Source organism: Ambystoma mexicanum, chromosome 8, assembly GCF_040938575.1.
Source record: "Ambystoma mexicanum isolate Mex_15411 chromosome 8, UKY_AmexF1_1, whole genome shotgun sequence".
Lineage (NCBI taxonomy): Eukaryota > Metazoa > Chordata > Amphibia > Caudata > Ambystomatidae > Ambystoma > Ambystoma mexicanum.
The window spans coordinates 716,001,814-716,027,653 of NC_090929.1; the positions used below are offsets into that span (position 1 = coordinate 716,001,814).

At 46.9% G+C, this 25,840-nt stretch overlaps 1 protein-coding gene across 1 annotated transcript in view; it reads right to left on the reverse strand.

Annotated features, from left to right (window-relative positions):
- MICU1 (mitochondrial calcium uptake 1) overlaps nt 1-25,840 on the reverse strand; it is a 970,699-nt gene that overhangs the window by 707,013 nt on the left and 237,846 nt on the right. The window contains 1 exon segment of the mRNA XM_069610522.1: nt 12,902-13,088. Within this exon segment, the coding sequence (XP_069466623.1) occupies nt 12,902-13,088 (187 nt within the window).

A 25,840-nucleotide genomic window follows, 5' to 3' on the forward strand; every position in this document is an offset into this window, starting at 1 on the left:
CAGCCTACTGTACAGGATATAATTCGACACATGGATATTCTTGCAATATTTCTTGTAGTTACATTTTTCACAATGAGTTCTCTTTACTTTCTCATGCTTCTAACATTTTGCCAAATGATGCTCTCTAATAAAGATGGAGTGTTTAGCAATGAGACATCCGTTTCTTTTCCTAACAAAAGCATGAGTGATATTTACCCTGATATTGCTAAACAAATTATTCAACTTAAGAGGGATGCTGGGGAATATCCTGAGGGTATAAATTCATATCTTGATAATTCAGGCCATTTAAAGAACATGTGGTACCAGCACATGGAGGACAGGGGGAGAACGTCACATAGGAGCTGCTATGTATGTACCCTCAACCCTTATGCAATGAGCGCAGCCAAAACATTCACTGTAAGAGAAATACCTATCCATGATGCGAAGTGCCCCAGCCATTTAGCAGCATGCATAGTAAGAGGACAATTTGAAGGAAGATGGGCAACCCTACGATGGATGACATTTCCATATGAAGAGGATTACATAAAATCAAAGAAAATGGAAAAATGACTACATGGGAAAAGTAGAATGTGCTTATATTCGTTCATTGCTATGACTGGAGAACAGATAAGGACGGTCGAATAAGAGAGACTGTTGTACAGATTTATGGGAAACACAAGGAATGTATATAGACAAGTTGCCAATGTTAGCACACAGTGCACACTGATGGATGCCAGCACCAGGAAACTTAGTGCAAATAGTGAATGATGAATGCCTACAAGAATGGGCTAAGTATTCAAAATTATTAACATGGGTTGAAAATGAAGCTGTGTCCATGCTACCAATCAAGAATGTGAAGCGGTTTCAGAAACTGGGGACTGACCACAGTTGCAGAAAATAAAGGAAGCAAGCAAATAATTGATGTGCCAGGAATGAATGAACTCCATGCTAATGGACCACTATTCGGTCCGTTGATCCAAAGCTTATATGCAGCTACTTAACAATTGTGCAAGAATATTTTCTTGTAACGCTCACCTGGTATCCACAGGGACGCCACATCTGGCTGGACTGCTTCCGACCTGGACCCACTACCTCTGGTTCTTGTTCTGCTGAGGACCTAGTCTGGAATACAGGAGTTCTGATATTAGCTTATAGTCTCTTTTTCTCTGAGCCCACCTCCCTTGTGGACCCAACAACCCCCTTAGTGTTTTTCCTCACCTTGGTTTTTGATATGGTGCGCTCTCCGTCCTGCTGTTCTGTGCAGGGGTGCGTCGTGGATGGGCACGTCGCAACCAAGTTGCTTCACTGGTGCGGGCCCTGCGGGTCCAGTCCTGCTGCGACTCAGTTCCTCAGGTAAATCTGCTGTTTTGACAGCTTGTCCTTAATTGCAATTGCCCCTGTTAATGTCTTTCCTTTCCTCTTAGGTGCGGAAGGAGTTCTGAAGATGCCGTGCTGGCTGGGCCTGTGCTCGAGATGGTAGGTGAAAGCGCGGAGCGCAGCGCTATGTACTTTTCTTGTGGTGTGCTAATCTGTGTTGTCCCTCTCTTGCAGGCCGCCGTGATGTTCCGGATGATAAGTTGCTGAGAGGATGCAGAGCGGTGAGTAGGTGTTGTTCGAATTGCCTCCGAGTAATTATGCGAGTTAATCAGTCTTGCCTTTTCTCTTGCAGGTTGTCGGAAGACCGGAATGGCCTTGAACCAGAAGCAAGTTCAACTCAGCGCAAGATGCCAATTGTTGTTTGAATGGGAAGAGTAAACACTTACTAATGCTGCCCTTCTATGTTTTCCGCCAGGTTGCGGCTTCCAAGAGGGAGAGCGAGCATTTGCCGAGATGCTGGATATTCTGGATATTCTGGACACTGGAGCGAATGACAGGAGCTGGACTTGTTAACAGCTAAGAGTACTAATGGTGTTATTCTGCTTCTTCTTGCAGGTGTCGGCCCGAAATGCTGAAGATCCGACAGGTCGTGGTGAACGTCAGGCTGCGAGAGCAGGGCAATGCGAAGCGTGTTCTCCAGTTTAGGCGTGGCTTATATAGCCTGCAGGTATCCCAGGTGCCTTCAGGCCAGACCACACCCTAAATGCTAGACCGCATGGTTCAGTTCTGGAACTGAACCTTGTGGGGGCATCAATGTAGTGACACTGCCATTGTGAGCTCCAGCTCCCCCTTCTGCCATATGAGCCTGGCGCCAAAGGCGCCAGGACTGACTCCAAGAGAGTCTTGGGGGGCATGAGTGGGCTGTTGGGGCCATGATGAGACACTGTGGTGTGGCCCAGGGGGCCCAACTGCCAGGGCGAGGGGTAGTGGTCATGACAGCACTCCTCCCCCCCCCAGGCCCCTCTCAGGGTGGTTCTATCTGATCCTGGCTTGGTGGGATAATCACAATGGAAACGTCGTATAAGACGTGGTGCATGGATGTAATCACAGGGTTCCCATGTCCGGTCTTGCGGCCCATATCCCTTCCAGTCCACTAGGTAGTATAGTTTTGTTCTGACGTACTTTGAGTCCAGGATGTCCATTGACCATTACCGGTTCGGGTGGTGTAGTTACCAGTGTTCCAAGCTGAACTGGTTTCAAGAGAGATACATGGAACACAGGATGAATATGCATGTTGGTCGGCAGGGCCAGTTTGACTGCAGCTGGGTTTAGAATAGATTAAATGATGAAAGGTCCTAGGTATTGTGGGCGAAATGTCCGGGTCCCTTTTATAGGTACATGCTTTGATGCTAACCAAACTTTGTTTGTTTTGTTTGTTTATTTTATTTCTATAGCGCTCCGGACCCGGGAGTAAAAGGGTGCTTGGTACAAGTTACAAGGCACAGTACATGGTAAACAGTGATGTTTTAACAACAGTTATATACAGAATATACAGTCAGTGAAGCAGGTAGTTGGGAGCCCTTTCACGACGCTGGTGTGTGCATTTCTTTTGGCGGTCTTTGGCTTGACGTAAATGTTCGACGGCCTTTGTGAAGGCCTGAGAAATGGTGTGCAAGGTTTTGATGGCTGGCATTTCCAGAGCCGTGGGGACATCCAGTTCGGACGTGCGTGGGTGTCTGCCGTATATTGTATAAAATGGTGTCTGTCCAGTACTGATGTGCCGGGAATTATTATAAGCATACTCGGCAATCCATAACAAGTCTTTCCAATTCCCTTCTACTTGATGGAGCATACAGCGCAAGTATTGTTCAAGTGTTTGGTTCGTTCTTTCCATTTCACCATCCGTTTGAGGGTTGTGGCTAGTGGATAGTCTGATGTCCATTTGAGCCATTGAGCCATTAAACAGCATTTTCTGCAGATGTTGGATACGAATTGGGTACCTCGATCCGAGATCAGTACTGATGGGAATCCATTGAGCCTTACAAAGTGTTCCAGGAACGTCTTTGCCAGGCTGGATGCATTTGGGAGACCTTTAAACGGCAAGAAGTGGGCCATTTTAGAAAACAAGTCTACCACCACTAGAATGGTATTGTACCTTGACTGGATGGTAAATCGGTGATGAAGTCAAGAGATAATGTATGCCAGGGTGCTGGCGGAATTTCAAGTGGTCTGAGGAGTCCAGCCGGTTGATGCTTAGATGACTTATTCTGTGCACAAATACTGCAAGAGATAATGAATTGAACAACGTCTTTACGCCACGTGGGCCACCAGTAACTTCATTTCACTTTGGCTAGAGTCTTAGCAATTCCAGGGTGGCCCTCCATGAGGGAGTCATGATATCCTGAGATGACCAGTTCTTGAAGCTCTTTCTTGGGCACGAATAGTGGGTTCCTGAAGTATGCGAGTTGGTCTTTAACTGCATAGTGTTTTCCTCGCGAATCCCATTCTTGCAATAACTCAGGAGTTATCACATTTCAGATTCCTTGTAGTAATTCATCTTGAGTCAACGTGGTTGTAATGCCCAGGAGTTTGTCACTCGGGATGATGGCCACAGGATCAGAGGTTGTGTATACTTGTTCATCAGTACCCATGCGCAAAAGGGCATCGGCTTTCCCGTTTTTTACCCTGGGTCGAAATGTGATCACATAATCATACTCTGCAAAGAAGAGGGCCCAATGTAGTTGTCGTGAGGATTGAGCTTTCGCAGTTTTTAAGTATTGTAGATTTCGATGGTCAGTTATCACGATGATAGTGTGCCTGGCACCTAGCAGATAATGTTGCCAGCCCTTGAAGGCTGATTTTATGGCCAGGAGCTCTTTGTCCGTGATGGCATAATAAAGTTCTGGTGGTGAAAACTTGCGCAACCAGAAGGCTTCTGGATGTAGCTGGCCGGTTTCTGGGTCCCTTTGCGATAGAACAGCACCCATCGCCATGCTGGAGGCGTCAGTTTCCACCACATACGGAACATCTGGGCAAGGGTGCCGTAAGATGGGGGCGGAAGTGAATCTCACCTTGAGTTCTTGGACGGCCTTTTCTGCCTCTTCTGTCCACTGGAACTTATTGTTACACTTCCTCAATAAAGATGTGATTGGATGTACTATTTGAGAAAATAATGGGCTGAATCGGCGGTAAAAGTGTGCAAAGCCCAACATGCTCTGGATCCCTTTGAATGAACTTGGGGCTGGCCAGTTTAGAATGGCGTCGACCTTGTGTACATCCATTCGGATTCCTTTTGGAGTGGGGATGAACCCAAGAAACTCTACCTCCGTGACGTGAAATGAACATTTTTCGAGTTTGGCATAGAGGTGATGTTGGCGGAGCTTGGTGAGGACGGAACAAACATGCTTGACGTGGTCCTGTTTTGAGGCCGGGTATACTAGGATATAGTCTATATAGACCAGGGCACAGACGTCAATTGTTCATGAATTACTGAAATGCGGCGGGGGCGTTGCAAAGGCCAAATGGCATTACCTGGTATTCATATAAGCCCTCTTTGGTACAAAACGCTGTCTTCCATTCGTCTCCCTTTTTTAATTCGGACAAGATGGTATGCCCCTCTAAAGTCCAATTTCGTGTAGATTTGGGTGTCTTTGACTTGGTCTAACAATTCCGGAATAAGGGGGAGGGGTAACGATTTTTAAAGGTGATTTGGTTCAGTGCGTGATAGTCAATGCAAGTCCTCAAATCTCCTTCCTTCTTTGGCACAAAGAATAGGGGAGATGCTGCAGGTGACTTCGAGGGGCGGATAAAACAGTTAGCCAGATATTGTTCTAGGTAGGACTTCAAATGTTGATTCTCTGGTTCGGTAAGCGCATAGATTCGGCCACAAGGGATTTGTGCACCAGGTATCAGATCGATCTGGCAATCGTAGGGTCTGTGTGGTGGCAAGGTGTTAGCTTGTTCCTTTTGAAAACACATCTTGAAAGTCTTGGTATTCGCTTGGTAGGGTACCGATCACACCCAGGGTAATTGCCACTTTTTCCTGGGCAGACAAGCTTGTGTTTGTTGACTTACTTCCATTATAATAGCAAGTGTGTGTACAGCCTTTGGAAAAGACCAATTTCCTTGCACGCCAGTTGATGTGCGGATTGTGTGCAACCAACCATGGGATCCCTAGGATTAACCGGAACTGAGGTGCCTTGATGAGATCAAAAGCGATAGATTCCCGGTGGCCATCCTGACATAGGAGGGTTAGAACTGTTGTGCATTTGGATACAGGGCCGGAAGCGATTTCTGTACCATCTACGGTGGTCACTGTCTTGGTGGTTGACTTAGGGCAGAAAGAGAGCCCCATCTTTGCTGCAAGATCCTGGTCCACGTAATTCCCAACGGCTCTGCTGTCGATGTATGCCTCTACCGTATGCATCCTAGACGGCTGCTGGTGGTTGATTAGGATCACTGGCAATGCAAAATGGGAGGCCTGTAGTTGACTTTCTTCGCTCGACAAATGGACCCCTACAATTGCCGGGCTTGGCAGTTTTCCGACTCCTCACTCGGGTTTTCCTTATCCGTGGCTCCTACCGTCCTCCTTGGTGGCTTTACCGGACACTCCGGGGAAATTACCTGCTTTTCCGCAGCATAGGCATAACTGCTGTTCTCTCCTTTTGTCCCTTTCAATTTTGGTTAAAGGAGGTTTTACCCCTCCTTGTTGCATTGGTTCCACGGAACTGTCTGCTCCTCTTGGAACATGGTCCTTCAGGAGCACGAACATAGGGCGAGTGGCTGGTCTGCCCCGATCTGCTCTTCGGTCTTGCAACCTGTGATCCAGTTGAACCACAAGGTTGATGAACTCGGCACAATCTTTTGGTCGATCCACTACTTGGGCAAGAACATCCTTTAGCTCCACCCCTAGGCCACGGTGAAATAGAGTGGTTCTCTTTTCCTCCGGCCACCCTGCTTCCACCACGAGCCTGTTGAAAGTAGCTATGTAGGTCAATAGGTCTTGGTTTCCTTGACGGAGGGACAAGAGTTCGTTGTCTGGTGCCTGTCCATGGGTACAACGGGCAAAGAGCTTTTCCATCTCCTGCTGAAAGCCCCCAAAGTCACGTAGCAATGGGTCATCCCGACTGACGAAAGGTACAGACCAGTCCACAACACTGACACTCAAATAAGACAACACGGAGGCCACCCGTGATTGATCATTAGGAAAGGCCCCAGGCCTGCAAAGAAAATAGAGGCGACACTGGTTCATGAAAGTCGCATACTTCCTAGGATCCCCCGTGAAACGCTCCGTTGGGGCTTCAGGAAGTGCTCCTGGGAGGGTAATCTGCACCGGATTGATCGGTGGTGCTGACATTGATGGAACAGTCCCAGGCAATGGGGCTTGTCCGGCCTGTGATTGAAGGAGTTGTCTACTCAAATCATCAGTGCGTTCTTTGGCCACTATTAATTCTCTCTGCAAGGCGTTAGTCTCCTGCCTAGCTGAATGCACCTCAGCGCGTAACTGCCCCAGCACCTGAGCTAACTGATTGGTTTCCGAGGTTTCCTTGCTGGACGCCCGGGTGGATAGTGGCTGTGAGGCTTCGCGTTCTGTAACGCTCACCTGGTATCCACAGGGACGCTACCCAATCTGGCTGGACTGCTTCCGACCTGGACCCACTCCCTCCGATTCTTGTTCTGCTGAGGACCTAGTCTGGAATACAGGAGTTCTGATATTAGCTTAAAGCCCACCTTCCTTGTGGACCCAATGACCCCCTTAGTGTTTTTCCTCAACTTGGTTTTCGATATGGTGCACTCTCCATCCTGCTGTTCTGTGCAGGGGTGCATCGTGGATGTGCGCGTCGCAACTGAGTTGGTTCACTGGTGCAGGCCCTGTGAGTCCAGTCCTGCTGCGACTCAGTTCCTCAGGTAAGTCTGCTGTTTTGATAGCTTGTCCGTAATTCCAATTGCCCATGTTAATGTCTTTCCTTTCCTCTTAGGTGCGGAAGGAGTTCTGAAGATGCCGTGCTGGCTGGGGCTGTGCACAAGATGGTAGGTGAAAGCGCGGGGCCATGTGCTTTTCTTGCGGTGTGCTAACCTGTGTTGTCTCTCTCTTGCAGACCGCCGTGATGTTCCGGATGATAAGTTGCTGAGAGGATGCGGAGCGGTGAGTAGGGGTTGTTCGAATTGCCTCCGAGTAATTATGCGAGTTAATCAGTCTTGCCTTTTCTCTTGCAGGTTGTCGAAGACCGGAATGGCCTTCAACCAGAAGCAAGTTCAACTCAGGTAAGCGCGAGACTGCTGATCGTTGTTTGAATGTGAAGAATAAATGCTTACTAATGCTGCCTTTCTATGTTTTCCCCCAGGTTGCGGCTTACAAGAAGGAGAGTGAGTGTTCGCCGAGATGCTTGATGTTCTGGACACTGGAGCGAATGACAGGAGCTGGACTCGTTAACAGGTAAGAGTACTAATGGTGTTCTTCTGCTTCTTCTTGCAGGTGTCGGCCCGGAATGCTGAAGAAGATCCGACAGGTCGTGGTGAAAGCCACGCTGCGAGAGCAGAGAAACGCAAAGCGTGTTCTCCAGTTTAGGCGTGGCTTACATAGCCTGCAGGTATCCCAGGTGCCTTCAGGCCAGACCACACCCTAAATGCTAGACCGCATGGTTCAGTTCTTGAACTGAACCATGTGGGGGCATCCATGTTTTGACACTGCCATTGTGCGCTCCAGCTCCCCCTTCTGCCATATGAGCCTGGCGCCAAAATCGCCAGGACCGACTCCAATAGAGTCTTGGGGGACATGAGTGGGCCCTTGGGGCAATGATGAGACACCGTGGTGCGGCCCAGGGGGCCAGACTGCCAGGGCGAGGGGTATTGGTCATGACAGTTCTATAGTTTTCATACATGTTCCTGCATTGGTGATTCCCAAAAGTGATCTCCACATAGACAGCTTTCTGAAAATGAATGCACACCAAAGGAAGAAGAGGTCTCTTAGCCTCACCAGACAGAAGAGAGCAAATTATTTTTCAGCAAAATCAACAGAAGCTTACCATGACATTCCAGATGAGCACAAATTATTCAGTAGGACGACAGTGATATTTACAGTCGTATTCATGCCAGGAATTCAAACTGCAGCGAATGCCAAGTGGGAACTGCTACAGACAATCAACACAATAAAAGGATTTAATGTGATTAAAGAATTGAGGGCCATCACACTTATGACCCTCCAGAACAGGTATGTCCTGGACATGATTACAGCAATGGAAGGAGGCGTGTGTGCCACAAATCGGGCCTTATTGCTGTACTTGCATGCCTGCTCACGGTGGAGAAAATTGAACTTTGCAGAATCTAAAACGAAGCCATCGACACTGCATACGAAAACGGTGGAAGAAGTAGATGAAAATGAAGATAAAGATTGGTTCTCGTCTCGGTTTTCATTGGTTCCAACATGGATGGCAAATTCCTTCGAATTACTGGAAGCAATACTAGTGTTGGCATTGCTAGAATTCTGTCTTGTACGAATAATCATAGGACAGTGAAAGAAGACAGCAAAAAAAGCAATTGGGATGAAGATAATGATCGATGTGAATGCTGTAACTGATGAACACACAGACCGAAAGCACCAGCCGTGAGCACCTGAAATGAAGTCCTCTGGCACCCCCAGGAATGAAGTTTTGTTACCCCAAGGATCATCAGAACTATGTAGGACGTTGGGTATTCTGTCAACCGATTGGGGAGTGTGGCCGATCACAAAGAATGCAGGTGACCTGAGGAGGGGCGACAAGATCTGGATTCTGAAGAAACCATAATGTGATGAAGATTGAGGAGGTGGTCAAGGGCTTGACCAGACGGGGGAAGAAGAAGATGTACATGTAAATCATGGAGCGCACCCCCTCAACTCTGTCATATTGGAAGAGCAGCAAGAAAGCACTGTGCATGGAAGCTGTTATCATTCCAATAACAAACTGAAGTGGTAGAAGAAAGTCTGCAGACACCAATGAACGTATAAGAAATAAGTCAAGTCTGACAGGTGTAAAGTGACGTCATGAAGAGAAGACATAAGGACACACAAACGATATACGAATACTTAAAGCATAAAGATGTGACTGGAATAAATTAAACTTACATGTGGATACAAACAAATCATATACGCCGAGAAGATACGAAATGCAGTAGATGTATGTACGCAGAAAAACAAGGTAGATAAGACATATAGAAGCTACCTACAGTAGAAAACATAACGCTAGTAAAGCAGCCATGATGAGAAAATGGATGTTGGTTTTGCATAATAGTAAGCTATGAAAAAAAAACAAGGAGACCCAAAGGCTGCAGAACCGACAGGCACTGAAATTCAGATTCATGCAAGAACAAAGAATATTTGTTTGTTCAAGAATCAAGGATGCTGCAGTAAGAAGCTTCTGCAAGGTATAAAAGGAGTTGAAGAGGATAAGCCATGTATGTAGGACATTTCTCTTAGATTGGGCAAAAGAGTATACATTTATGAGTACCAAGTGGTGGGCAATAAAAAATGCAGAAAGCATATGCAAGACGCAGCAATCAAGTCTCCAGACGGAAAGGAGAGTAATAGCACTCGGTATAATTGATCAAATAACATTAAATAAAAGGACAGAATGGACAGATCATGGTCTCCTCACACACGGTGCAAGACCAGAAAACAAGGCCTATTCATAAGGTGCCTGACGAAGATAGCAATGTACCTTTACTCCTTTTAAAGTTGAGGAGAAGAGAACAGTCAGCAAGGTCAACTACAAAGAGGCCTTGGCTTAAGGCCTAACTGATGAGAGATGGTAGGCTAATTGGCCAAGTGGGCTGTTGTCGGACGTTGTTCCCGGCTCCTGGCTTTCGTTTTGCTCATGTGCTGCTAACAAGCCAAATGTCCAAGATTAGAAGAGAGTGCTTACCAATCATAATGGCCTATGTGATGGTGGACCATACACTGTTGCAGAAACCAATCCGCTGCTGTATTTCTACTATTATCTGTATTATACGTAGTTCCCGGTATGCCTACTTGATAAGGGCCAGCCAATAATGTTATTAACAGCTGATTAAGCTATAGGTATATATGTTCCCTCAACCTATTGTTCCGCCCGATATGTTTCTACTATTTGCCATGTAGGATGTCATTATTGACATAGGTATAAATCCTTTGTGTAGCTGAAATGTAGTCGAGGGTGTATCGGATACGACTTGTCATGCTTGCCAGATTTTCCTACTTTATTGAATAGATAATAAAGTAGTACTTTGCCATATTCTTTGAGTCTGTCCAGTTAGTTGGGCCTGAAATCAGTTATTCTGGTAATCCCGTCCAGCACTTGACGCACTCCTGGTGCTACTGCACACTGTGCATCGGTATGTCCATCCATTGGAGTTCGTCCTTGGTCTGGTATTGTTGAAAAGGCCATGTTTTGAGAGATTTCGAAATTGGGGAATTGTGCAAGTTAATTTGCTAAAATCTGCCAAAGCTGTGGTAGCAAATTTGCCAAATAACCAGTGGCAAGGAGGCACCATTCGAACCAATTATGCAGTCTCAGTGGACGCCACTAGGATTTGGAGGAACTGAAGCTGGCGGTAAATCTGCCAGCAATAATACCTATGCCGGAAGGAAAAACCTTGCTTCGCTCGGGCCATTAACTCGGTCTTCAGGGCCCATAACGCCCGGTACGGCCCTCGCTGCAGGTCTATAAAGCTATATTAAAATAAAATGTATACTCCTGAAACCCCAAGCGGTGAGAACATTCTAGATAAAGTCACACGGCTAACACTAAATGAAAGGGTAACGGATGCACTGTGGAGCTCTCTAGAAAAAGAATGAGACTGAAAACTATTGGCGCCTCAAATTTAAAGAAAGCCTCAAGCCCTGATGACTGACCATAAACAACTTTTAGAATTTGATAAGACATTGCGGTCCTCTTAGTTAACATATTCTGCTCTTAAGGTCACTGATCGCTTCAATGAGACAATTAGTGAATCCTACATTATGGTCATACCAAATCTAGGAATGGCAACCTATGCTTGGCAAATGACCTTTTATATGTGAATGCTAAAATGTAAACAAAAGTTCTAAGAAATAGGATGCCAATGCACATCTCTGGTCTCAACCGCTATCAATTTGGATTGGACTGGATCAGGCAGGCCCTGTCAGGGAAGTAGTTAATCGAATTGTGGAAAGGATAAGCTCACCGGATATGCTTGCTCTCAACATGGAGAAGGTTCTTGATACTTAAGTTGTGTTTTTAAGGAAGAGCTTCATAATATTAGACAAGGATCCAATGTTGTTGATTGTAGTGTGAGCACTAAGATCAATTTGAACAACATTAGACTTACCAAAGGTGTTTGCCCCTGTTGCCAACACATTCCCACAGTAGTAGCAGTGGAGCAATTTATGATGAACACCAGTAGTTAACATGGGTAGAATAAGGATGTTTGGAGCAGAAAAAGGCTTTGCAGGTATGTTAAATACCTTAACACACCAGGAGAAGTCCCTTCCACAATGCTTTACTGAGCTAGACCTTTTTTAGCATATCTCAGGGTTTATAAAGGTAACTTAACAAGCTAGAAGGGTTTAAATTAGGGCTGCTGATCAATGACGTGGATATGATCAGCTAAAGGACATAGCCAGTGAAATGAGAAAACAAGAGCATCAGTTGTCCAGCCGTGCCAGTAGGTAAGTATAACACAACCCTTCACAAAGCCCAGTACCTTGACATTCAGAACACCGGCCTTGCCAATTTTTTATAATCCCACTAGACCTGCTTGTCAAATTATTTGGTTTACCTACTTGACAAAAGAGAAATGCACTGGACTCATGGTAACTGGTGACAAACATTTTACCAGAGCTTTCTGTGAAGTGTTACATGTCACAAAAAGCCCACTTCATGTTTGGGGCATTGGTGCCACCCGGAGGCAATCCAAACACAGTGAAAGCTTTGTAACTTTTAGTTCATATTTTTAAATATCAAAACATCCCAGAATGCCATTGTACTCGCCAGCAAGGGAGAGCTCCATGTAAATGGTACTCGACCTGCATAGAAACTACTAGACTATCTATGCTAGTGGTCGAGTAGATTTGAGGCCTCGAACAAGTAAACAGTCGGGAAAATTCAGTGGAGCAGAAAGCCTGGTGCAAGGAGGAAAAGCTGTTCTTAAGATGTAGACAATGGCCGCACACATATTCCTTTCCCAAAGGGATCAAACTCTTCAATTTAAAACATAGTAAAGCATGATTTTGAATCGATCTGGTGGCAAAAGCATTAACTTTCCATCTCTCGGGAGAAGATAAATAAGTGACATGAAAAAAAACAGACTGTGGCAACACCACTACAGCTGGCTTGAGCCATGAAGATGTGTATCTTAATACAGCAGTTTGATTGATTTAGGTAACCAGCATAGGCAATATTGGTGACAGAGCTCTCAAATTACCCATGGCCATCCAGTCATGTTTTTTACTTTAAATTTAGGGAGAGTTTTTACTTTCAGAATCCAAAAAGGAACAAAGCGGGACTGGATGGCCTTCCCACACATGGCCATGGAAAACAACCTTCCTACTTCTAGATCTCGGTTCCCACATCATTATCAAGAAACAATCGCACTTTCTTGCACATTCTTGTACCTTGCGGTCCCTGAATCCAGTACGCTGTTTCTTTTTCTTTCCTTCCGTTTGTACTTCTCCATCACTTGACTGAGCAACCTTGGTGTCTGGATCATCCATGTTCTCCTTTTCCTCTGGGTCCTTTTCTTTCTCATTGGACTCTGGCCTTAGGTTGTGTTTCACAGACGACCGGGCCTCTGCATGTGCCCTGTGGGAAGAAAAATAAATCAAGATGAAGACTGTTTTTTTAATACAATACTATTGCCCGGGATGTCATTCTCACAGGTACTATTTGTTCAAAATACCTTAAGGTAGCTTTACTCTTTTCAGAAAGGCGCCATAAAAATGAAAAGAAAAATTCACTACATTTTTCAATTATTTAATATTTTAAAAATGTTTTATAAAGACTACAAAACACTATTTGTTGTTCTTAAAAACTCATTCTGAAATGTATAACTGTATGTGAGAACATGGAGATTCATATTCCTGAACAGCACGATGGGTGGCATGATGCGGACAGTGCCAACAACTATGGACCTAAAGTTTAATTTTACCAAAGTACATTTAACATTGTAAAGCTTGTTTATAAAACACCATTTTTTGTTTTTCCAGTTGGAGCAAAGAGGGAACCCACTCTAGAACACGCAACATAACTGCCCGTGGGAGAAACATGGAGATTCCAAGTTGATACCAGAGCACTTGATTGACTGACCCTGTGCCTTGTTGATCGCGATAATGAATGCCATCCTGTCCCGGGAACTTTAGGCGCTTGAAACTGATTGGCAGGTCTGTCGGAATGAGTGGGATAAATACATCGTTTCCCTTCCCTGTCAGCACTGCTGCTTCAATTACGTTGGGCAGGAATTTAACGCACAGCCTTTTGCCCATTACACAACCCAGGTGGGTCGAGATTGCAAAGCGGCATAATGAGTGACCCAACTTTCAGTCGAAGGTGATGTGGTGGCATTCCCAGAAGAGGGTTGAGTGAGTTGAAGAATTCTGTTTGTTAGTTTACGGCTTCGTCAGCATCCACCACCATATCGACTGAGTCGTACTCAGCAACTGTGCCCGGAACCATATCCTAAATCAGATTATTAATTTCATTGACCGAATAATTATTAGCAGCAAGGTTGGCTTGTTCTCACAGCCATTCGTGAATTAACACTAGCACTATTCGCAAGAGAGGAACAGAAATGCCTGTCGCAACCTCTTTATATAGCAACAATTCTGAAACTTCTGGAATGCTACGTGCCTTCCCCATCGCCTCTTTTTAAAATGTATTCATTGTACATTTATATGGCACCTATACAGCCATGGTGTATCCAAGTGCCACAAGGCGGGGTGGAGGACAGGAGTAAAAACAATAACTGTCCTACTAGGCCTTGGAACATTTTGATAGTGCAAGGAAATACGGCAGGGGGGAGGGGCAAGGAGAAATGATGGCTGAGGGAGAGGGAAGGGGGGGTGCAGGGGGCTGCAGGGGTTAGGCAAGTGCCAAGGGAGCCAGGAGGGCAAGTGCAAGGGGAATGGGTAGAATAGTGCGAGTAGGGTGGACCGGACTCAGTGGGCTAGTCAGGGAAGGGTGCCCGAGGGCAAGTGCTGATTAAGGGGGGTTTGGAGGGGGGACAGGCTGGTTGAGGAGGGTCTGGCCCCAGTTCGACTCATAAGGGACCGGGAACCAATCACAAGGCAGGGGGCATTAGCAAGGGAGAGAAAGTGGGAAGGAACAGGAGAACAGGAAGGTCTTGAGGAGTTTCCGAACTTAACTAGACCCAGCTCAAGTCTGAGAAAGGCTGGGAGGCCATTCCAGAGGGAGACCACTGCCAAAGAAAGATCTACCCCTGACTCTCTGCTTGGAGAAATGTCTGACCAGAAGAGAGTTGGAACTAGAGGACCGACGGGCTCTCGCAGGGAGGTATTTAGGCAGAGAAAGTTGGATGTAGTGAGGTCCCTGGCCACAGAAAGGCTTGTGGATGATGCAGAGGATCTTGAATTTGATCCTTGCAGTCACTGGGACGCAGAGGAGAGATTATAGGGCTGGAGAAATTAGGTCCCTTCCCTTGAGACCAAAGATAAATCTTGCAGTCCTATTCTGGATTAGTTGAAGAGCGCGAAGTGAGGAAAGAAGCAGGATGAGGAAGAGGCTGTTGCAATAGTCCAGCCTGGAGCGAAACATAGCTCTAGAGAGGTTGTGTTGCCGGGGGAAGCTTAGGAAGGGGAGAATGCCTCTGAGAAGGTGAAGTTGATAGTGGGCCTTGTTGGCAAGGTCACCGATATGAGAGAGGGGAGTCGAAGATGAAACCCAGGTTTTTTGCCTCACAAGAGGGTGCGTGGAGAGGGCCCAAGGAGGGCAGCCAGAGAGTAGGAACAAAGGAGGGGCCAGGGGTCTCAATGCAAAGGATCTCAGTCTTACTGGCATTGAGGCAGAGAACATTAGCAGTACACCATGCCTGAATAGCAGTCAGACAGTCGGGAATGAGACAAGGGAGGGGAGCTGAAACGAGAGCCGAGTGTCATCAGCAGAACACTGGAAATGAGGACAGAAGATGGAGATCAAGTGGACAAGAGGGGCAAGGTAGATGTTGGAAAGCCAAGGTGAGAGGATAGAGCCGTGAGAGACGCCACAGGTAGAGTGAGATGGAGAAGAGAAAGGGGCCCAGTTGTACCTGGGAAGATCGATCAGAAAGGAAAGCAGTCAACCAGTCCAGTGCCCGGTCCATGATGCCAATGGTGTCACAGAGCAGATACATGAGGATGGTATGATTGACATCGAAGGCAGAGGAAATGTTGAGGATGAGGAGAGTAGTTGGGAGTTGCAATCGATGTTTGAGAACAGGTCTTCATGGGTGTTCAAGGAAAGAAGATTCTGTGCCTCTAGCTGCTCTAAATCCAGACGGATGGTGGTGGACAGATTGTGTGTGGTGGATTAGTTGGGAGGTGACCAATTTCTCCACGATTTCGCCAAGGAAAGGTATAGTGGCAATATGGTGGTAGTTCCCCCGGCAGGAAGGGTCCACAAATGGCTTTTTTAGGAGGGGGTGCACAAGGGAGTGCTTGTGGAGGGAAGGAGCCAGTGGCAAAGGATTGATTGCAGAAGTCAGCCAAGGAGGGAATGAGGGTGGCAATATTGTCCTTGATAGTTATGAAGGAGCTGGGGGAGCACCTATTTGGAGACTTTTATAGAGCAGACTGTCTTGGTGACCTCGTCAGGTGCTCTGGGTGAGAAGGTGGAGTGTAGGAGGGAAGGAGGGACAGGGGCCAAGGGAGGCCTGAGAGTAGGAGGGATGGGATGGAGTGGAGTGGGTACAAGTCGTCCTGCGTTTTGGATATGAAATGGCAGGCCAAGGACGTGCAGAGGGTGTTACGCTCACCCGATATCCCCGGGGGCGTCTGGAAGGCTCTGAGATTTGGAAACCTGGATGCGTAGTTGCCCAGTGCTGAATAATGAATCTGCAATTACTGAAGGGAGGATTTGTGATAACTGTCTCTAATGGGTGAATCTCCCACCTCCCTCTGACAGATTCCCTTCCCACTGGGTTCTTTTCTCACCTTAGTTTTTTGTAGGGTGAGCTATCCATCCTGCGTTTCTTGTGCAGGGGCGATTGACGTTTGTTGGCGAGCTACCAGAGTTGCTTCACTGGTGCAGTACGCCTTCCTTGGGCCCAGACCTGCTGTGACCCCGAATCTGCTGGTAGGCAGGTAGGTTTGTTAATTTTAAGTCTTTGTTCTGTTTATGGTGGGAATTCGTTAATGTCTTTATCTCCTTTTCAGGTGCGAAGGTCTTGATGCTGGCGTGCCGGATGGAGAGGCACGTTTTTAGGTAAGAGAAAGTGCGAAGCGCAGCGCCTTCATTGTCTTTTAAAGCTAACCTGTGTTTTCTTTAACCTGTGTTTTCTTCTTCTTCTCCTCACAGGCCGCTGTGGTGCTGCGAGTGGATGAGAGCGTGATGAAAAATAGGCCCCCGGAATCCGTTAAGGTAAGTACAGCGCTGTGCGGTTGTTTAATATGGAAAGCGAACCTGAATATGTCTCTTTTCCTTTGCAGATGTTGCTGTGGTGCTCTGGATGGAAGCGTGGCGTAGCGCAATGGAATTCAGGTAAGAATGATGGAATTCGTGTTTTGGAAGCGCGCATTCTAATATTGTTTTTCCCTTTCTTTTTATTGCAGGTCGCAATGTTCGAACAGCAGCTGTGGTAGCGGATCGCCGTAAGTCCTTAAACTAGTACTCACAGGTGAGTGATGTTTCTTCTCTCGGTTTCCACAGATTGCAGCCCAGTTGAGATGCCGAGTGCTGGATGGTGTTTTCTAAGATAAGACAGAATAATCTTGTTCTTGCAGGATTACAGGAAGATGCTGAAGACCAGAAGCTGGACACGGTGAGCGTCACGCTGCTGGTTGCAGAATAACACAAAGCGTGTTCTGCAGTCAGGGTGTGGTTTATATAGCCCAGGTAAAGTAGTACCAGGGAAAGTAGTTCCAGGCCTGCCACACCCAAAACACTAGACCGCATGGCTTGGTTCTTAGAACTAGACTGTGTGGATGCTTCCATGTTGGATTTAAAGGCCCATGTACATAAATGGGACCTAGTTTGAACAACCCTTCCTTCCTACATATGAGCCTGGTGCCAAAGGCGCCAGGACTGGCTCCAGGAGCCCTTTTGCAGTGGTTTTAAGGCCCTCAGGGTTCTGGTGGGAGCCTGCTTGTGGCACAACTTGTGCCCCCTCACAGTGTTCATGACAGCAGGCCTGGAAAGGATGAGGAGAGGTGGAGACTGCAGAAGGACCGGCAAGTTCCTTGCAGATTTTAAAGAGCTCAGCCATGTTGTTGGTTGCCCCAGATCTGCAGGCTTGAATATGGGCACGCTTCTTGGAACGGATGGAGAATCTGTATGGTCTTTGGAGCAGGCGACAGGCCAGTTTGTTAGACAATGTTCTAGAAGCCAGCGACTTTGCACTTGCTTTTCAGCGAGGCAAGGTCAGAATCATACCAGCTGTTGCACTTGGAAGCAGACTTCAAACAAATCATCATGGGAGGGGCAAGTGGGAGGGGGAATGAAAGAGGCAGCAAAGGCAGCTACTAACACTTGCTTCATCAGTCGGGAGAAGGCGACTGGCAGTGCGGGAGGAGATTTAGCCGGAGAGCCCAAGAGCTCTAGGTGGCAGGAGAGGAGAGCATGTTCCAAGAGAGGGTTAGAGAAAGGGAAAGGGATGTCCGCCGAGATTATCTAGTGTGTGCCTGGCTGAGTGGGTTGGACTGGAGGGAAGAATGGTGAGGGAAAGAGTTGCAGGTGTTGCAAAGAGTAGGGTGGCCATGTTAGGAGAGTCCAGATGAATATTGAAGTCTCCAAGGAGGAGAAGCTTAGAGGTGGAGGTCAGGAGAGAGGAGGTAAGGTAGGCCCACTCTGAAAGGAAGAGGTCGGTCAAAGGGCCCTATAAATAGTGTCGAGAGGGAAGGAGACACAAAGCTTACACACAAGGCATTCAAAGGAGGAATAGAATTGAGTGGATATGATGGAAGCAGGGATCCATTCAGGGAAGATAAGCACCACAACACTGCAAACGGGTTAGATCGGGTCATGGAGAGGATCTAGTAGCCTTCATGTAGGAGAGTGTCAAAAGCAGTGACAGAGCTGGCATTGAACCACACCTCAATGAGAGGGAGGACGTTGAGGTCAAAGTCTTCAAGGAGTTGCCAGATTAGTCTCCTATCTGCCTTTCCTTTGCCTCACGTACGCCAACGCTTCGCCACATCACAAAAACGATTTTTGACTTTATATAAATATTTATATAAAACAGCAGATAAAGAGGCTTTTACAGTAATTCAAGAAAAGCAATTGTACAGACACGCACACTTTGCATGTCGTCATATAGACAAAAACCGACAAACTAAACAATGTTACAGAAACTTAACATGTTGCTACTTTCAATATCAAAATGCATTATTTTGGCATTGCTGGAAATATATACTTGTAACAATGGCTGGTACAAAGATTTAACGTTTCCTCTAACAGGTACCATTTTGGTTCCTCCTTCTATACAATGTAGCCATAATTGATGCTTTGAAGGACAACGTGGAACTGCAGTGCCCACATGTACGTGGCATGCTCAGCTGAAGCAAAGAACTGCAGTGTTGTAGCAGCGGACATCTCTTAGCCGATAGAAAAGCATTAGTTTCATCGATTTAAGATAGCAGATGAAAAAGAACAAGAATCCAGCATTTCTACTATTTATTTAGGGCAAACCCAAAAATAATCTTAGCCCTGGCTTGAGATATGGGACGGAGCAGTGCACGAACTGTAAAGTAAATGGCGAGAAGTAACCCTACACGGAGTCCGTAATCGCTCCCGAATTTCAATGTATTTTACACTTTCCAAAGGTCAATGGGCAGAAAAGTATTGCAAACTCCATGCTCAAAACTGAAAACCTAAGTACTCCTGTACTTGTTTATTTCCGGATTAAAAAAAAGGCCAAACACAGCTGAAAAAGAACTGGAAACAATACAAAAGAATGCTAGATGTACCTTTCCTTTGTGAGCAACAGTAGCCTAAGCATAAGCATTCCTTTCCGACTACACAGCCAGTGCATGGGAGAAATGTGAAAAACCTGCTCAACATTTCGCAATTCAATTATTTCTTAGTGGACTACAAACATTATACATTGGAAAAGCAATATAGAATAGTCACTATATAGTGCTTCGGTTTGTTTCAGCTTCACGGCGCTGAAATAACGAATATTACACAACTTAATGTATTGACTGAAGATGAAGCATGATGGGCCGAATCGGCTCTACTAGCATTGGGTGGAAGTGCAGGGTTAGCATTTAACCCACCAGCTATCTCCCTACAAAACAAGAGGAAAGTCTAACAGTAATCCTTAGTTCTCATTTAAATGTCCTTTTTCATCAAATGTAGGAGCAAAATACTACAAGAGACCTCCATTATTTTAGATGGGTATAGGATTCTGAGCAATTATGTTTTAATAAGTAATGGTCACTGGGGATGATCCCCTATTGGTCCCCAATGCTTAAATGTTATGTTTAGCAACTGACTGGGGATAAGCAATTCAGGTCTCAATTTTGTCAAAAATTCGAATTACTTGCATGCGGCTATTAACATTTGTATGCATCATCGGAACAGGCGTGAATACATAATGCATGTTTATGTATTGGCTTCATATGCAAATTAAATAAAGCAGGATTGTACCAAACATGAGGCTACCTAAACATTTATATTTTATTTATTTATTATTTATAATGTGCCTGCATAGATATTGGTGTTTCAAGGTGCACCAAGACAAAGGTGGGGGTTGGGGGAGGGAGTCGGGGAAGAAAAACAAAACCGGTCCTACTAGACCTTGCGACATTCGGATCGTGCAAGTGCAGTAACAAGAAGTGCAAGGGAGTGAGGTGGGGAGAGGCAGGGGTTGTGCCAGTCAGAGCAGAACGTGCTGATGCTAAGGAGGGAAAGGAAGTGCAGGTCAGAGTGGCAGGGGCGCAATAGCTGGGGGGGAAGTGTGAAAGGGGGGCAAGGGTCCCTGGGCTAGACGAGTGCAAGGGGAGGCCAGGTGGACAATGCCAGGGGAATGCAGAGTGCAAAGGAAGAAGGTCCATGTGCTGGGGGGGGGGGGGTTCAAGGAAGACCACGTGCTGGGATTGACTGGTTGGTCGAGAAGGGCCTAGTGCCCTGAACTAGGCAGCCAGTCAAGAGGCAGATGGGAACATTAGCAGGGGAGGGAGGAGAGGGAAGGAGGAAGAAAAAATTGAGTATTGAGAAGCTTACAGAACTTAAGGAGATCCGGCTCAAGTTTCAGCGGTGCATGGAGGCCATTCGAGAGGGAGGCACCTGCGGAAGAGAGATCTACCACTCCCCCCACCCCCCTCCACCCCTCTATCCTTGGAAAAGCATGTGATCAGAAGAGAGTTGGAGCTAGGGGACCAAAGGGGTCTAGCAGGGAGGTATTTAGGGAGAGAGAGATGGATGTAGCGGGGTCCCAGGCCCCAAAAAGCCTTGTGGATGATGCAGTGGGTCTTGAACTTGATCCTTGCAGCAACCAGAAGCCAGTGGAGAGATATTAGGGCTCGAGAACTGCGGTCCCTGGGCTTGAGGCCAAGGATAAGTCTTGCAGTTCTATTCTGGATTAGTTGAAGGGGGCAAAGGGAGAAGTTAGGCAGATTGAGGAAGAGGCTGTTGCAGTAGTCCAGCCTAGAGAGGACCAGAACTCATTGAGGAAAGGGAGAATGCCTCTGAGGAGGTGCAGCTGGAAGTGGGCCATCTTGGCAAGGTCTGGGATGTGAGGAGAGAAGGAGAGAGAGAGAGTCTAAGATGACACCAAGATTTTTTGCCTCACAAGAGTGTGATGGGAGAGGGTCCATGGAGAGCGGCCAAAGAGTATGAGGGAAGGAGGGATCCCAGGGAGGGAGTTGGGGTCCCAATGAGCAGGATCTCGTTAGCAGCACACCATGTCTGAATAGCAGTCATACAGTCAGGAATGAGGGAGGTAGAAGAGGTAGTGGAGGGACGTTTGAAGGAGAGCTGCATGTCATTTGCATAACCCTGGAAATTAGGAGAGAATGCAGAGATCAAATGGACAAGAGGGGCAAGGTAGATGTTGAAGAGCCATGGTGAGAGACTAGAGCCCTGAGGGGCGCCGGAGTTGGAGAGAGTGATGGAGGAGAGAAAAGGGCCCAGTAGAACCTGGGAAGATTGGTCAGAGAGGATGGAGGCCAACCAGACCAGTGCCAGATCTGTGAAGGGTGTCAGGAAGCCGGTTTATACGGGTGACATGATTGACCATATCAAAGGCAGAGAAAAGGTCAAGAAGGATAAGAATGGAAAGAAGAGTTGGAATCAAGATTTGAGAGTAAGTCTTCACAGGTGTTTAGGAGTGCAGTCTCTTTGCCTCTGGCTGCTCTGAGGACCGACTGGTGGTCACAGATTCAGTGTGGTGGATCAGTGGAGAGATGACCAGCTTCTCCAAGAATTTGTCCAGGAATGGGGTAATGGAGATAGGGCGGTAGTAAGCCGGACAGGAAAGGTCGGCAGAAGCCTTTTTTAATAATGGGTGCACAAGGCAGTGCTTGAGGAGTGGCGGGAAGGAACTAGTAACAAAGGAGTGATTGCAGAAATCAGCCAAGGCTGCAGCAAGGAAGGCAATGTTGTCCTTCATAGCTCTGGAGGAGCAGGGGACCACCTGTTTGGAAGAGGCTTTCAGAGAGATGACTCGTCTAGAGACCTTATACAGTGATATGGGCGAGAAAGAGGAGTGTAGGAGGGAACGGAAGAGGGGGGCCAAGGGAGGCCTAAGAGCAGGTGAGGGGAAGGGAGGGGGTGTAGCGTAGAGTGAGGACAGGATGGCCTGAGTTTTGGTAATGAAGAGAGAGGCAAGTGCAGTACGCCAGGGGTGGCAGAGGAGAAGTGAATACTGCAGTAGGATTGCAGTGCAGAGTTCCTTGCCAATTTTGAACAGTTCAGCTGTGTTGGTGGCCCCAGAGACACAGGCTTGGAAATTGGCCTGATTCTTCAAGCGGATGGAGTCTGTATTACCTTTGGGGCAGGCGGCAGGCCAGTTGGTCAGAGGATTTGTTTGAATAAAGCCACTTCCGCAAAGCAGCTCTGCACTTGCGTTTCAGAGTGGATAGGTCAGAATCATAACAAGTGTTGTGCTTGGAGGCAGGCCTCATGCAGATCCTCATGACTGGAGCAAGGATATCCAGAACGTTGGAGATGGAGAGGTGAAGGTTAGCAGGGACTGTCATTGTGATAGTCAGCGGACTAGCTAGCGTACAACACAGAAGTCCCTTTATAGCTAGTGCTTTTCCTCACTAAATGACCAGTCTAAGCCCAATGTCACCTAGAAACCACTACTGCAACCAACCTTTCAGCTACAATTATATGGAATAGAATGTAAAATGAAACAGATTCAGCAAAAGCATGACTTTTTTTTTTTAAAACTTTTATTTTTGGAGGCAGAGGTTTACAAGGTACACACATCAAGGCAACAAGCATGACTAAGCAACATAAGGTGGAGCAATACATAAAACATAGTACATTAGTAATAGCATTGTCAGGTAATGGTCACATACGATTCATACGAGTACGGGATCCTGTAGTAGGAGTGGTCATTGAAGGAGTGGGGGACGAGCCAGAGCTGGAAGCGACCTCGCCTTGTCTGTTAAGGTAGGAGTTGAATTCCACCCAGATGTTCTTGGGTCGAGAGGTGGCGGGGAGCATGGATATAAATTCTTCCTCACAGTTTCGCGACCAAGTAAGCATATGGAGCCATTTCTGGTGGACCGGGGGGAAGGGACTTCTCCAGCTCTGGAGAATGCATTTTTTGGCTATCATACACCCAATATTGAGAAATCTAGCCGAATGTCTGGTGTCATCAGTATTTCAGGCTCCAAACAGGACGGCCAAAGGATCAGGGTCAATAACCGTTTCAGTGATGGCCATGAGTGTTTCTAGGATACTTTCCCAAAATCTAAGCAACTTGTCACAAGACCAGAACATGTGTAAGTGGTCAGCTTCTGTGGCCCCGCAACGGGGGCAGAGATGCGCCGTAGTGCGAGTGAACCTCAAGGTCCTATGCGGAGTATAGTAGAGTCTATTTAAAAGTTGTTACTGCATGGCGCGAAAACGGAAATTGAGGGAGACTTTTTGGGTGTGTAGGCACATATTGCCCCAGGCCCCGTCTGATAGTTCTAGGTCTAGTTCGCTAGCCCATTTAACACGTGCCTTGAGAGTGGGAGTAGGGGTAGCATCCTGTATGATCTTGTAAAGTGAAGAGACTATTCCACGGGCACTGCCCGAGTTGGCAATATATGTAATGGCTGAGTTGTCTGGGGGCTCAGCAGGGAATGTGGGCCATTTGGTGCGAAACACGGCCCGTAATCTATAGTATTGAAGGGTCTCCAAGGCAGTCCCGGTGTGTCCCGGTTTCCAGGTTTGGGGGTCAATGAACCTGCCATCGGGGTAGAAGTCCGTCAGTGCTTGGTATCCCAGCTTCCCCCAGTGTCGGGCCAGCGCTGCATCATGAGTGGGTTCTAGGCCGGGGAGGGCCCTCACAGGAAGCCATTTGTAATACGGGGAGGCTTCAGGTGTCTGAAATAGCAGGTGAGCCCAGGCTTGAAGGGTCGTGTTGATTGGGTCAATGGGAGAGTCGGGCGTGTATTGCCGATGTAGTATGATGGACATTAGGTCGATACCAGCAGCTGCCAGTCGCTCCAGTTTGATATGGGGACGCACCGGTGTACCAGGGTACCAGTGAGTGGCATGTTGGGCCTGGGCCGCGTGCCAATAAAGTGACAGATCCGGAGCCGTGAGTCCCCCTTGTCTGTATGGGAGTGTCATGGCCGTCCACTTTTTGCGTACTGCGCCAGAGTGCCAGAGGAACTGTGCACACAGTGTGTGTATTCTAGTAAAACATTCCCTCCCGGGCCACACGGGTACGTTACTAAACGTGCAAAGGAGTTTGGGGAGTAGGATCATTTTGATGAGGGAGAGCCGTCCAGCAATGGAGGGAGAGCCGTCCAGCAATGGATAGTGGAAGGGCACGCCACCGTAGGATTTTTGTCTCAACTATTTGTGCTACCGGTCTGGTCACAAGAAGAGTGGGCCGACTCGGATCTCGGGGTGGCTTTTGCAAATTTATCCATAGCCCCAGTTTTACTGGTATTCCTGGATCTGTTAGACATTGTGTAATATGAGTAAGTGGAATATGGGTGCTGTATATGATCTGGGGCTGTGCAAAGCAAAAGGTAAAAGGAAGGAGATCTGGCTTTTTGGATGATGTAGCAGTAGCCCACAGGGTTATCAGAAGCGTATTATCCAGGCTCCTGAGCCAGGGTGTAGGGGAGGCAGTGTCTGGGGAGACGACCATGCAGCGCGCCTCAATGGATCATATGAGGCAGAATGGGTAATCGCCGCAGGATCCCAATGTCGTGGAGTGCAGTGATGAGGGAGCGGGGGGTATCAGCCAGAGCGGAGGGGTCGCGGGAGCGCCCGCCCTCAGTATCCCCCCCAGCTCCTCACCCCACGCTTGTGCAGGATCCGGATGGCGGAGTCTCCAGCGAGCCCGCGCGAAGTCCACGGGGGATTATTGACACACACTTGCACTACTTGCACTAGTAGAAATGCCTCAGGCCTAGTATGCTAGTTAATTTTGTTAGATCATTCGGGAAATTCAAGGCCCAAGAATGACTACTGTATTTCCTTGTTCCCTTCCCACCTTGAAGCGCTTTAAAGCACTTCACTTGTGTATAAGCACTTTACAAATAAACAATTACAATTACATCATAAGAATACAAACACAAATTACTCAGAAATCACGCCGGACATGGCTGAGCTTGGGTTTAGGACTAAATCAAATGGGTGGCAGTCCTTTTTCCTCCTTGGTGACCAATCTTTAGGAAAGGTCTCCTGTGGAATATAGTAATAAGGGTAGGATTTGTATGTAATGGAATGCAAGTGCTTGGAACTCTGTACACCAGGAGCATACAGTGATATGATAAAATAATGAAGGCATGTTCCACTTATCTCCATTAGCTACATCTACTCCATTTTGTTTTTTTCCAGGGGATATTAAGCCACCAGAACACAGAGTAAACATTCTGATTGTTTATCCATTAAAAAAAAAATCATGTTATTGCAGATATTAAAATCAAGATCTTAAGCTCTGATAAAAGTCAATTGGCACCTTCTACCAAAGGGGATACTCCAGAGGAGGGGGTGACCAATGCTGATGGCAAACTAATAATAGCAGAACAAATCAGAACTACAACTCAAACTCTCTAAAACAAGAAAACGTGCCTCAAAGAAAAACAGCCAATTTTACTGAAAACATGGAGCAAGCTAATTTTACTGAATTTAACAAAAAAACATGACCGAAACAAAGAGCTCACAAGTAAGAACCACCTAGGAAAAAGCCAAATAAATTGTTGTAACATGGGCCGTAATGTGAGTGG